At 36.2% G+C, this 14,495-nt stretch overlaps 1 protein-coding gene across 1 annotated transcript in view; it reads right to left on the bottom strand.

Moving 5' to 3' along the window:
* The window catches only part of ST13 (ST13 Hsp70 interacting protein), a 28,257-nt gene that overhangs the window by 4,891 nt on the left and 8,871 nt on the right, over nt 1–14,495 (bottom strand). The window contains exons 4-8 of the mRNA XM_007189103.2: nt 13,909–13,979; nt 9,222–9,288; nt 3,574–3,658; nt 3,342–3,452; nt 614–716 (exon numbers count right to left, since the gene is read on the bottom strand). Of these exons, the coding sequence (XP_007189165.2) occupies nt 614–716; nt 3,342–3,452; nt 3,574–3,658; nt 9,222–9,288; nt 13,909–13,979 (437 nt within the window). The remainder of the gene's footprint in view (nt 1–613; nt 717–3,341; nt 3,453–3,573; nt 3,659–9,221; nt 9,289–13,908; nt 13,980–14,495) is intronic.

Raw genomic sequence — 14,495 nt, 5'->3', positions numbered from 1 at the left:
CAGAATAATATAAACGTAAGAGATTCATATTCAACCATTATTTTAGCTTGTTTATGATTATTTTTTAAGAACCTTGTGTTCTAGAATATCTCATCCTATAACCTTGCTGAGTTAGCCCTGTTACAAAAAGAAGGAAAATCAAATCATCTGATAGATTAAATTCAATAAAACTTCCACCATCTTAAAGCCTCTGATAGTAAATTCTTGAACTTCCCACAAAGCTGAAGGATTTACCATGTAAACGCACTAAGTTGTTTTAACTAACAATTTTAGATAGAAATAAGCACAAACCAGACTCAATCTTGGGATGCATTTTATAAATTTTCTATTTGTTCTTTTGCTGTAAACTTGATGCCCCTTTTCCATTTCTAACCTTCTGGTTATAATTTTGCAGGCTTGCAAACAAAATAACATAGCTTGCTGTAATACTGCATGAGAAATTAAAGCATGAGAACCCAATGAGATTTCCTGAGTTCAACACAAATTTAAGTGATTACAGATTATAACTTCCAAAGATTGTTTCTTTGCATCTGTTTTGCAGTTAATTTACTGCTAGGGTGTTAAGTACTAGAGCCAATTAGTAATGACTTTTCCCTTCTCTACTTTACCATACCCTTGGTTGAACTTCTTTCAGCATTGCACTAGCATCTTCATCATAATCCAGCTTACAGGCAAGGGCAAGATCATGGGCAGCTTCTTCCCAATGGCCCAAAAGTCTGAAACAGATTTTAAGTAATTTTTGGAGCCTTTTACACATATTCACTTATGTAGCATGGTGTCTTACTTCCTTATTATAAAAAAGGACTGTTACAGAAGAGGTTTAGATATTCAACTACAAATTTTCATGAACCAATTCAATTAGTATGTTCCACTCTATAAAAATTTAGGAGTTTAAATTTCCTCTATGGTAACTGTGAAGCTGTTCTACTAAAAAATGTTTAAAAGCTTTTAAAAAATTGTTTTAACTCACAGTATCATATTTTAAAAAATTATGTAGAGCCGCAACTTTCAACTCATTAAAAACAGGGTTAACATGATGCGTATTCAGCATGCTACCTTCTATATGGGATAGAAAACAACACGTGTGCACATTTTATTTAAAAAGGAGAGATGGGATGGATCAGAAACTAAAGGTTGGTGGAGATAGGTAAATATGGAGTAGAGGAGATAGCAATGGAAATGAGACTTCTCTGGGTATACCTATTAACTCAGTTTTGACTCTTTAAACATGCAAATGTTTTACACACTCAAATAAGACAATTAAATCAGAAAGGAGAGAAATAAAGCAAGCCCAAACCCTGAATACAAACAGAAATAAAAAGAGGCTAATTATCACATTGACAACATAAACCATACAGGAAAAATTAATTCAAGTAATTTTTAAACCAGTATGCTGACTGTATATCTTAAGTGAGACATATTCTAGGGATAAGAAAGAACTGCAAAATAAACTTTACTTAAAGGGTATATTATTTTTTAAGGCATGATTCTAGGAGAATACTGTCTAAAATACAAAATGGAAAACATTTAATGTTGAATTTTAATTGAGAATATCAGTGTAAACTCAAAATTTCTCTTTCTTTCCCTAAAATCATTATTTTAAAATGTTTTTTCTGACTGCTAATTGAAATGACAATGACGATATCCTGGAAACAATAAACATACCTAGTGGCCAAACTTCAGTTTCCACAAAATAATCCCCACTAAAACAAACCAAGATTTTCTGGAGAAATGGTCTATTCCAAGTTGTTTGTTTTTTTAAATGGTTTTCTTTGATGTTATATATATATTTTTTTAAATTTATTTTTTATTTATTTACTTTTTTGGCTGCGTCGGGTCTTAGTTGTGGCACGTGGGATCTTAGTTCCCTGACCAGGGATCGAACCTGCATCCCCTGCATTGGAATGCAGATTCTTTACCACTGGACCACCAGGGAAGTCCTTGGTCTATTCCAAGCTAAAGTACAAGATGAGTTCTTATACCAGAAGGCCAAGAAATGCTCAAAGACTAATGGGGTCGATCTCAAGATAATCAACAGCAATGCATGACCTTTCATATACCTAGAGAGCATTAATACAAATTTTCCAGTCTTTTACCTGTATCTTTGACTTCTGTCTTCATAATCACTAGAGCTACTTTTTAAGTCACCTAATACAGTTGGTCCCAAGCATATTCATCTTCATCTCCATCCACACTTGAAGCACACTACCTTTTCAATCCATGTAAGATGTAAATAGCACAGGACATTTCATCCCAAACCACAAAGACTCATCTGTATATTAAGTTTTGCTTCCAGGTTTGACTACTGATCTGGGTTAAATTCACCTCTTTATTTTCCCCCTTATCTGACTGTTCATGTGACCTAGCAGTGACCGAAGTAGTCTGAAGCTAGTATATTCCTTCTTCCATAATATATTGGTTGTTTAATGTTAAGTTACAAAGTCTGAAAATAACAGAAAGTTTGTAAGACACTGATATAAAGCCACTCTCTTTACTTGGAGATAACTGAGAAAAATCCTCACCTTACATTTGGCTATATGTGGCCAAAAACTGTTAACACTGGTATTCACTGAATGGAAGCAGTGGAAAGAATTTTTATTTTCTTACTTGTTCCTTATGACATTCTCTCAATTCTACATATTGAGCATGTATTACATGAAAATTAAATCCTTAGGCAATTTTTTAAAGATTTTTTTTGATGTGGACCATTTTTAAAGTCATCATTGAGTTTGTTACAATACTGCTTCTGTTTTATGTTTTGGTTTTTTGGCTATGAGGCATGTGGGATCTTAGCTCCCCAACCAGGGATTGAACCCACACCCCCTGCATTAGAAGGCAAAGTGTCTTAACCACTGGGCAGCCAGGGAAATCCCGCAATTTTTTTTTTTTTAAATAAGGTATATTGGGGCTTCCCTGGTGGCGCAGTGGTTGAGAATCTGCCTGCTAATGCAGGGGACACGGGTTCGAGCCCTGGCCTGGGAAGATCCCACATGCCGCAGAGCGGCTGGGCCCGTGAGCCACAACTGCTGAGCCTGCGCGTCTGGAGCCTGTGCTCCGCAACGAGAGAGGCCCGCGCATCGCGATGAAGAGTGGCCCCCGCTTGCCACAACTGGAGAAAGCCCTCGCACAGAAACGAAGACCCAACACAGCCAAAGTCAATCAATCAATCAATCAATCAAAACATACGCATCTGATTCAAGATCCTCATTAAAAAAAAAAAAAAAAAAAAAAAAAAAAGTTTCCTTTAAAAAAAAAAAAAAAATAAATAAATAAATAAGGTATATTGAAACATCAGATTTAAACTTAAAGAGCTCTGAAAATAATTAAGCCTCATTATTTACCTGTGTGCTTTCCCTCGCCACTTGTATGGCTGAGCAGAATCAGGATTTATTTCAATAGCTCTGTCACAGTCTCGGATGGCAGCATTTGGCTTCTGTAATTTGATGAAGACACTAAAAAATAAGTATGATATTAAAAAGTATTCATTTCAAACAGTAACTTTTTGGGGATTGCCACAGAAGCAATTCTATCTAAACAAATAAGCAGAAATTAGTTTTTATTTAGAGTTCTCACCTCGCTCTCTTGGCATACAGAATGGCCAAACGAGGATTTAGCTTGATGGCATCTGTGAACAAGTCAATGGCTTTCTGTAGTTCACCTAAAGTGAAACAAGTTTATTGAGAAACAGTGGATAAAAAAAAATTAATAAAAACTGTTGGTCTCTTAAATTAGCCTTTCACATTTCCCTTTTAGCCCAGTAAGACTAGTTTCTAAATTAACATACAAAACTGGCTCTTCAAAGCAAAATCTTTAACCATACCTATACTGTAAATCACTCAAGACAGACAATTTTCAGGAACATAACCCCCCTAAAAAATATGAGAATACCACATTCTTGGTAGGACTCATTGGCTTTTAAATTTAGATAAAATCAAATGATAAGTCAATTTTATTCTATTAATTACATTTTCTTTTATCCATTAAGTTAAAAGGATAGGGCTTCCCTGGTGGCGCAGTGGTTAAGAACCCGCCTGCCAATGCAGGGGACCACGGGTTCGAGCCCTGGTCCAGGAAGATCCCACATGCCGCGGAGCAACTAAGCCCATGCGCCACAGCTACTGAGCCTGCACTCTAGAGCCCACGAGCCACAACTACTGAAGCCCACGCGCCTAGAGCCCATGCTCTGCAACAAGAGAAGCCACCGCAATGAGAAGCCTGCGCACCACAACGAAGAGTAGCTCCTGCTCGCCGCAGCTAGAGAAAGCCCGCGCACAGCCATGAAGACCCAACGCAGCCAAAAATAAATAAAATAAATAAATTTATTTTTAAAAAAGGATAAAATTAAAGTTATAAAGGAAAAAGTACCCATATTAAATTCATAGGGCTGATAAAAAATTCAAGAAAACTATACATATCAGAGACCAATAAAGTACAGCTCACAAGCCAAAAAAAAAGAAAGAAAATTAGAACTGATGAGAGACCATACCCATATTTTAAATTCACTTATTGTAGCCCATTCTCATAGTTAGCTTCTTTTATTAATCCCTTCAAAAAAGTCATTTAACAAATAAACATAATAAAGAATTACAAGAGTTCTTTGCACAAAGTCTAATTCTCGGAGACAGGAAACATGGGGAGACACGAGACAAGCAGAATTTTATAGTAAAGGCCACAATTCACTATGAAAAATATTTACCCAGTTAACAGAACTCATGAAATGCAGAAAAATGTTCTGTCTTATCAGTCTTATTAGTTACTACTACAAATGTCTATTAGAAGTTATTACACTAGGATGTCTAACAAGCAACTCACATCTACCATGTTCAAAACTGGAACTCTTAATTCCTACCCCATCTCCAAATCTATTCCCCAACCCTACATTCCCAACTAAACAATTTTATGTATATATAGTAGGATAACACAGATAAATATATTAGAGACAAAGATTTTGACTCTCAACTAAATGGCTCCTCCGTTCAGTCTAGTTTAGAGGTCAGCAAACATTTTCTAGGAACGGCCATTTAATAATTATTTTAGGCTTTGCAGACTCTAACAATTTTAACTATTCATCTCTGCCGTTTTAGTGGGAAAGCAGCCACCAACAAAACATAAATGGGTGTGGCTATGTCCCATTAATTTTTTATAAAAAGAGGAGGCTGCAGTTTGGAAACTCCTGATCTACCTCAAGCCCAAAACCTTGGAGTCATTCTTGATTCCCCAATCTGAAACCAAAATCCCTGTAACTCTACTTTTAAAATACATCAAGAATCTAACTACTCCTCACCTTATCAGCCTAGTCCCAAGGTTTCCACACAGCACAAAGAGACACAGGACAGTTTATCTAGCACCACATGAACTACTGGCTTGATATAGTTCACAATTTCAACACTGAATCACTATATTCCTTTTGATAGTACCTTTTAAAAAAACTGTTTTTAAGAAGTTTCGGGCTTCCCTGGTGGCGCAGTGGTTAAGAATCCGCCTGCCAATGCAGGGGACACGGGTTCAAGCAATGGTCCGGGAAGAGCCCACATGCCGCGGAGCAACTAAGCCCGTGCGCCCCAACTACTGAGCCTGCGCTCTAGAGCCCACGTGCCACAACTACTGAAGCCCGTGCACCTAGAGCCCGTGCTCTGCAACAAGAAAAGCCACCGCCATGAGAAGCCAGCGCACTGCAACGAAGAGTAGCCCCTGCTCACCGCAACTAGAGAAAGCCCGCGCACAGCAACGAAGACCCAACGCAGCCAAAAAGTAATTAATTAATTAATTATTTTTTTTTAAAAGAAGTTGTTTCTATGATAAAAAAGCAAGAACTGTAGAAAAAGAGATGTGGAGCAGTGAGGGTGGCCATGTCCAATCTGATTCCAAGATCTGAGAAGCTGTTTAATGCCCAACATATATCCACAGCTTACTGGAAAATAAACATGGTTATTAAAGAATTAAATTAAATATATTTTCTTTCCATTTGTCTGTATTATTTTTTTCAAACAATCACTAACTTGTTAGGACATAGATACTTATTAAATTGTTTGAACCTAACTACATTATAAACTAAACTCTTATGTGTTTCTTTTGGCCTAGGAGTGCTGTGAAAAAAGTGAAAATGGTGAGGACACTATAAACAGAGCAAGTTTGGGAAACTCTGCCCCAATGCAAGCTATCATCATTAGCTACCTGGACTACAAAAATTTCTTCCCTCCCTCTGTGGAGTCATGAAAATGCACCTTAGATTTGTTGCAGTGAGCACAACTGATGGAGATCGCCATCTTCTAGGCTCAAGGCTATACTCCATAAGCTGCTCCCAGCTACTGACTGAATACAGGAAGGATAACCAGGTAGGCCCATTCTTGTGAGACGTGCAACTCCTCTAATGGGCAACCTTGGCTTGCCTAGACTTTTAGAAACACACACACAGTTGAAGACTTTCCCTACACAACCTTCCATCTCTCCTACAGAGGGGTAAGACCTACATAATAGCCTCCCTGTCTTCCCAGACTCCTCCAGTTCTCCCTGCTCCCCCACCTTCCCTCACAGGTATTTTCCTAATATACCTCTGCCACACCAACTCATGTCTTGGCTTCTACTTCTCCAATGAACTAACATACCCTTAATCTGTCCCTAAAATCTGATCTACATAGAGTAGCAAGAATAATCCTTTTCAAAAGTAAATTCTTCTCACTATGAAACTCTCCTAGTCAAAAAACCCTCAATGGCTTTGCATAATCAAGGATAAAATCCTAAATCCTTAGCATGATCTACCAAGTTCTTTAGTGAGCTGTCAATCATCTGTCCTCCTCACCACCTTCCCACCACCCATCTCCCACCCCCAGGCACTTCTCTGACCTCAACTCTATCACTCTTATCCCTTCGCTGAGCACACTCCAGATAGTCTGGCCTTTCTGCTGTTCCTTGAACACGTAACTGTCCCCAGCACTCTCCCAATTAACCTCTGTATTTGTTCTCCCCTATGTCCCCAAAAGCGCTTCTTTACACGGCTTGCTCCCTGCACTTCATCAGGTGCTTTCCTGACCACCTTATATAAAATATAGCTTCCATCATTGACTATCCCTTTACTCAGCTCTATTTTTCTTCATAGCACTAATTACCACCTAACTTTATATTATAAATTTGTTTATTTTTGTTCTCCCAAAATATAAAGTCCACGAAGTAAAGAACTTGGTGTGCTTTGTTTCCCGCTGTATATCCAGCATCTGGAACATGGTAAGCCTTCAATAAATACTTGTTGAATAAATATATTAAACTGAAAAAGCATAACAGAAATACCTCTAATAATGTGACAGCTGGAAACACTAAGGACTTAATAAGAATAGTACCAGTACCTTAATATTATTACCAGGTACTATTCTAGGCATATTATACACATTTACTCATTTATTCCTTATGACTCTATTAGGTAGGTATTATTATCCATATTTTACAAGGGAGGGAACAAAAACAGAGGCAGAGAGAGTAACTTCTCTAAGTTTACGTAGCTAGTAAGCCCCAGAGCTGGGATTCAAACCCAGGAACTTGGGCTCCTTAAACCCAGGGTTTAACTATATTCCTGCCTCTCAGACCCCAGGTGGGGCCTGAACCTACAATCCCTAGCTTATAGTACTAGTGTTTTATCCCTGTAAGATACACCATAAAATTGTACCTATTATAAAGTTAGAATTAGGCTATATTTACACATAAACATAGCTTGGAAAAAAATAAGGAAAAACAAAAATGTGACTTATTAGGTGGTGGCTGTCTCATTTTCACTTTGTTAAATATTGCTTAGACAATATATAAGTAAATTTAAAAAAATACAAGACAATATGCCAAAAATAATGAGTTGATAGTATGGCACAGTAAGATCCTGGGCAAGTCAAAACCCCTCTAAGCCCTCAGATTATTCACTGATCTGTAAAATGGGACTAGTTTGAGATTTTAATGAAATAATGCACATTAAAATATAATAAAACTGGCAGGAATGTAGAAGCCACAATTATATGCTAGGTAAATAGAAATCTTAGGTGGTAGGGAAATGAAGAAAAGATTAGTGTGGAAAAGGAATGGTCAGGAAGAGAAGTGGCTGGGATGAATTGATGGGTACAACTTAAAAGTTGAAATAGGTGAAGAAGAGCTTTACAAAGAAGCAAAAGTAAAGGAACATTCTAGGAAAGTGAGGTCTGGCTGGAATGGAAGGTTAATACTCAAAAGAAATAAGGCTGGGAAGGCAAAATATAGGATCTGACTCTAGCAGGTCCAATGCTATGATGAGCTTCAAAATGTATGCAAAAGTTAGTCACAGGTTACAAGCAAAGGAGTGTGTACCAATAAAAACAAGTTCTAAATAAGAATAATCTAGGGACAGTGAAGAGAAAGCAATGAAGTAGAGACATGTCAGGTAGACAAACTATTAAGGTAACTGCAATAGTATAAACATATAAGGACCTAAGCTAAGAAGGTGGTGGGATTACAAAGCAAAGGAACCTGAACAGCAATCAATACTGAACTCATTCTAAAATAGTCATCTTCTAAGTCTAAGGATGAAGTACAAATGCACAAGAGCATTATACAATAGCATCTATTCAATGATGGCATTGTGACACACTACACCACACAGCTATAAAGGGGTTTGCACAGTACCCAAGTTAATAAATAATTTGTTCTTATAAATTTTAACTAATTAAACATAATACTTAATACTACCAGCACTCTCCCACTCTGATAGGATTTTCTGAAGGGGTTCTAACAGGCAGAGACTAGAACAAGAGTGTTATATCGATGGACAATATTTGTCAAGGGCGTTACTATGTAAAAAGTTGAGGATCATTGATCTAATACCACTTTTGGGGAAAACCTTTCAGCTTTTATGATTATTATTTTTTCAGGTTTTCCCATCAGGCTTTTATTATAAAGAAGGTTCCAAAGCCTCTTGTCAGTGGAGAAACACTAGACTATAGTCAGGAAAGTACAGTCTTTGAGTTACAATCAGGATCTGTACACGCCCTGAGGCAAGATAATTGATACCTGAGTGATTTCAGCCTCTTTATTAATGGGAAAGGGGTGAGTGGAGGACAGGACGCTTTCTTCTCCAGTACCATATACTCAATAAATTTAAGTTCCCTTCCAGTTTCCCACCATTAACAGTTACTGCAGCAGGGAAGTAGAGAAGAGAATATTCAGACTACTACAGGAAATGTAGCAAAGAGAAAAAAAAAAAAATCACTCACCATCATTTAGGGCATCAATGGCAGCCACTTTTTTATCATTTGCCTGATCCATCATCTCCTCAGTTATCTATGGGGAAATTGAAGATCAACTAAGAAGTAGCAGAAAAGCAAAGGGAAGGAGGAAACAATTTGGACTTTCTTAGGGATGTGGTAGTCACAACCCCCATTTCCACTCATTCTTCTCTGGTCTCAAGGGAACAAAGAGGATAATTATAATAAAGGATTAGTAAGAAATCTTATATAAGGATACATTTTAATATTTCATACTAAATAATAAACATCATTCCCTATACTCTGCCCTAGACATGACTTTTGCTTCCCTCCATCCCGATTTGAGCAGGTTTTTCTGCCCTAGTTTTTAACCAAATCCTTTCTAGTTATTCACAAGTACAGGCATAGCTCGTTTTATTGCACTTGGCAGACAGCACTGCACTTTTTACAAACTGAAGGTTTCTGGCAACGCTGTGAGTCTACTGGAGCCATTTTTCCAACAACATTTGCTCACTTTGTGTCATTTTGGCAATTCTTCCAGTATTTCAATTTTTTTCATTATTGTATTTGCTATGGTGATCTGTGATGTTACTACTAAGACTTGCTGAAGGTTCAGATAGTTAGCATTTTTTAGCAATAAAGTATTTTTAAATTAAGGTATGTACATTGTTTTTTAGACATAATGCTATTGCACACTTAATAGACTACAGTATAGTGTAAACATAACTTATACATGCACTGGGAAACCAAAAAATTTGTGTGACTCACTTTATTGTGGTGGTCTGGAACCTAACTCACAATGAGATCTTGGAGGTATGCCTGTACTAAAACCCAGTCTCCCCACAAGTAGAAAAGCTAGTTCCTAAGAGGCTTGAATCTTAGAAGAGAAATGTCTCATTCTTTTGGTCCAATGAACATCTATTGAGCACCTATACTAGACAGAACAAACACCGTACAAGATGCTGACAGTACAATGATTATTAATAACGAAAACATGTAGCAAACAACGTCCTACAAGTTAAGAAGCAATTTCTTTAACAAACAAAAATCCACTCTATCACCATCACTGTAAAATATTACTGAAGGTGCTGGCTAATCATTAAGAAAATGATTTGATACGTTTAAAAACTGGAAGGAAAATACCAGCTGTCTTTATACATACCTAGAAAATCTAATAGAACTGACAAGCTATTACACCTACTATGACAAGCTATTACACCTACTATGAACAACAAGAGAATACAAGAGCAACATAAAAAACAAACCCAGAGTTCTTCCACATCAGCAACAATTATAAAATATAATAGAACAAGATACCATTCTAAGAGCACACAAGACTTTCATGGGAGGGAGCGGGGGAAAACATAAAATTCTATTAAAGGACACAGATATATACCATGCTCATGAAAAAATTATCAACTGTATCAATCTACCCCCAAGTTACTCAATAAATTCAAAGCATTTCCAACAAAAATCCCTACAAGTTTTGGACAAACTAAAACTTTTTAAAAGAATAAAGGAAAACACAGTTTGCCACATAGTAAGACATCCTACAGAGCCAGGATAATTTGCAAAAAGACGACTTCAGTTTATGGCAATATGATGCACATGATACTCTGAACAAGTCTAAAACACACCTTTTATCAATAAAAACCATCTTTGGCCTAAGAATGTAGAAATCCTCAAAGAACAAAATAAAGTGAAGGCTTGAAATCCAGCCAGGTGCCAAGTGCTCCATCTGCTTTCACCCCTGTGGAAGGTGTCAAACCGGGTGACCTTGCAATTCTGTTTTTGAAGATAGTACAGGACACATGAAACGAAGTCTAGATTCAGGTGAAACAAATGTATGTTGTCTAATCAGACATCCTCCAAAACAAATCTGGAACCCCAAATGCCTATACCTGCAGGCACAATGGTATACCAAAAATAAACCTGTCCCAAAGAGGGAAACCTATATAGAGAGAAGAAAAAGAAATCTCCCCTGAAAATTCATAACCACAAGCCAGCCTTTCCACTGGAATTCACATTACTTCTATAGTTAAATAAGCAATGAAAAAACCATGTTGAGAATTTGAAGTGATTCTTGAGCTGGTCGCACCAACTCAGCGTCTTGATGGAAGCAAACAGCTCTCTCTTTGGAGGAACACACCTTCTACTCAGGCCTCAAAACCTTTCCACAGGTAAAGTTTACAAGAACTCATGGTCAACACACACGCGTGCGTGCACAGCACGCACACACACAAACTACAGTAAACAAAGTACCTCAATGAGCAAGAGTCAGGAAAAATAACAGGAGAATAAGACCAGCAAAACAGTCCGATAAAGAATTTAATGTGTTTAAGAAAATAAATGCAAGTTCTGAAAATGAGTAAGGATCAAGAGACTTATAAATAACCAAGTGGTCTTTAAAAAGAATCAAAGAGAAAGTATCAAAATGAAAAACAAGCATTCAAACTCAAACATCAATGGAACAGCTGATTAGACAAAGAAAGCATACATAATTCGTCAGAGTGATAAAGAGATGGAACTTAATAGTGAAAAAGTCTGTATCTAACTACGGCTCCAGAATGAGAGTAGAGAGAATGGGAAAGAGGCCATTTTTGAAAGAGATACTAGCTGAAAATATTTCAGAGCTAAAAAAAGTTAACAACCCTAGGATTTACGATGCCCAGTAAACCCCAAGTAGGATAAATAAAAAGTATTATAAACCTAGACACACCAAGATGAACGGCACCATCAATAAATAGAACATGATTAATTTTTTTTAAAACAAATGTTGACAAAGTATTTATATTCGTTCTTAACAAAGATGCACAAGATCTTTATGGAGAAAAAGTTAAATTATTTAAAGACATTAAAAAAGACCTAAATAATTGCAATCATTGTTGCTTTTGTTGTGGTCATCCATGTACAATGCTTGGTGTCAGTCTATTTATCTCTTGTAAAAATAAAATACAGTGTGTGTGTGTGTGTGTGTGTGTGTGTGTGTGGAAAAAAAAAAAAAAAAGACCTAAAAATAAAACAGATATCACATTCATGGATAATCTCAATAATGAGGAGATGTAGCTTCTCCATATGTTAATTTAGATTTAATGCAATTCTAACGGAGGGGGGATAACAATCTGATTCTAAAATTTATATAGATGAACAAAGGGCCAATAGCAACCAAAAATACTCCTAAAGGGTTGGGGGTCCTTGCCCTACAAGATAACAAGACTTAATATAAAGTTATATACAACAATGTGTCATTAGTGCATGGAAAAAAATTAGACAAGCAGAACAAGAAAACACCAAAACAGACCCACACATATACAGAAACTGTGTATTCTGGCATTGGTGAGGAAAAGGATTTTTCAATTATGGTGCTGATGGTTAAAGGTGAAAGGCAAACATAAAATTTTCAGAAGGAAAAAAACAATATATTACAGCAATTATAACCTTAAGGTAATAAAGCATAATATATAAAAGAACTTTCAATTTAACTGCATTAGAAGATTTTGTATGGGGGGAGGGATAAATCAGGAACTTGGGATTAACATACACACACTACTGTATATAAAATAGATATCCAGCAAGGACCTACTGTATAGCACAGGGAACACTACTCAATATTCTGTAATAACCTATATGGGAAAAATTCTCAAAAAGAATGAATAGATGTGTATGTATAACTGAATTACTTTGCTGTACACCTGAAACTAGCAACATTGTAAATCAACTATACTCCAATAAAATTAAAAAATTTTAAAAAAGACTTTGTATACTAAGACAATGTAAAGAAAGTGAAGAGAAACCACAAACTAGTAGAAAAAAATGTGGAGCACACAGACGACAAATTGTTGGCATCAATTGTTAGCAGAATATAAACTGAACTTAAAAATCAGCAAGAAAGAGATGAACCAGTAAAAAAAAAAAAAATGGGAAAAGTCAGAATAAGACTTCACAAACACCTGTGAATAACTAATAAACATGAGAATATGTCAACTTTATTAGAAATCAGGAAAATGCAAATTTAAAAGCCACAAGGATATATCATTTCACACAGTAAGGTTGGCAAAGATGAAATATGACAATATCAAGAACTGGTGAGAATATGGACCAACTTTTTAAGCTGCAATTAGTATATTACAGTGTTTCTCAAGCTTTGTTTCATTATCAACCCCTAAAGAGCCTTTTTAGGCAATTTTTTCTTACTTCTCACCCCCTCCATTTTAATACTGCAGATACAGTGCATATATGTGAATGTGCTATGACCTTTGGAGTACCACTAACCATCCTAACACCTAAGTTTTTTTCAAGCCCCCCTTCCAAGAACTGATTTTCACCACCTTGAGGGCAATATCTTTTGTTGGGACAAAACCATTTTAGAAAACTGGTGATAGATATCCCATTAACAGGCAATTCCACTTGTAGAAATAAATGTTAGATGAACTCTATAGTCTCAAGAGCAGTCCAACCAGATGCAAACTGAAATAGGTAAACAGAAAACAAGTATTCCAGAGATTGTTAGAGAGCATGATTAAAAATAAAGGGCATTTTCACAAATATTTTAAATAATAAAATGCTTTCCTAGATGCCTTAAGTCAGAGAAAGATTCAACTTGCGCTTTTCCTAGAAGAGATATGTCATAAAATTATTACAGTAGGTAGGCTTTCACATTCCTGGCAGCAAGCAGAAAATAAGCCATTGAACTTACCTCTACATTTTCATCTCCCATTTCTTGAGGGGCATCAGTGTCTGGTTCAATCACACCTTCATTGTCAATTTCTGTCGAAGTTAAGAAAATGAAAATAAGACCTGTGCTATCCACTATAGTAGCCACTAGCCACATGAGGCTATTAAAAATTAATTAACCTTGGCTAGTGCAACTGATGACCTGAACATTTTACTCTAGATTAAATATTTTACTTCGTTAATTTTATTTAAACTGGTACACTGTAAAATATTTCCCTGTTAAACACAATCTTATTGTTTTGGTAAAACTATATTTCATCTTAACAGTCACATAATGTAAGGTATTTATTATCACATTGTAGTAGGTACTCTGGCAAGTGCATAGTTTCTATTTCTATTACATATTACACAGACATACTGATTTAGTCAGTGTCAACAAACTGATTCAGTTGAAATACTGTGTTCTACACACCAATATACTATAATGTTTTTTAAAAAAATATTTTATGCAGATAGCACAAATTATAGTGATACTCTGATGTAAATCATGATAAAATATTTAATTTTACCATTTTCTGCCTTTGAAAACATAGTATGGATAAATTTTAA

Source organism: Balaenoptera acutorostrata, chromosome 11 (genome assembly GCF_949987535.1).
Source record: "Balaenoptera acutorostrata chromosome 11, mBalAcu1.1, whole genome shotgun sequence".
NCBI classification, from domain to species: domain Eukaryota; kingdom Metazoa; phylum Chordata; class Mammalia; order Artiodactyla; family Balaenopteridae; genus Balaenoptera; species Balaenoptera acutorostrata.
This window is presented reverse-complemented; position numbering and strand designations above follow the sequence as displayed.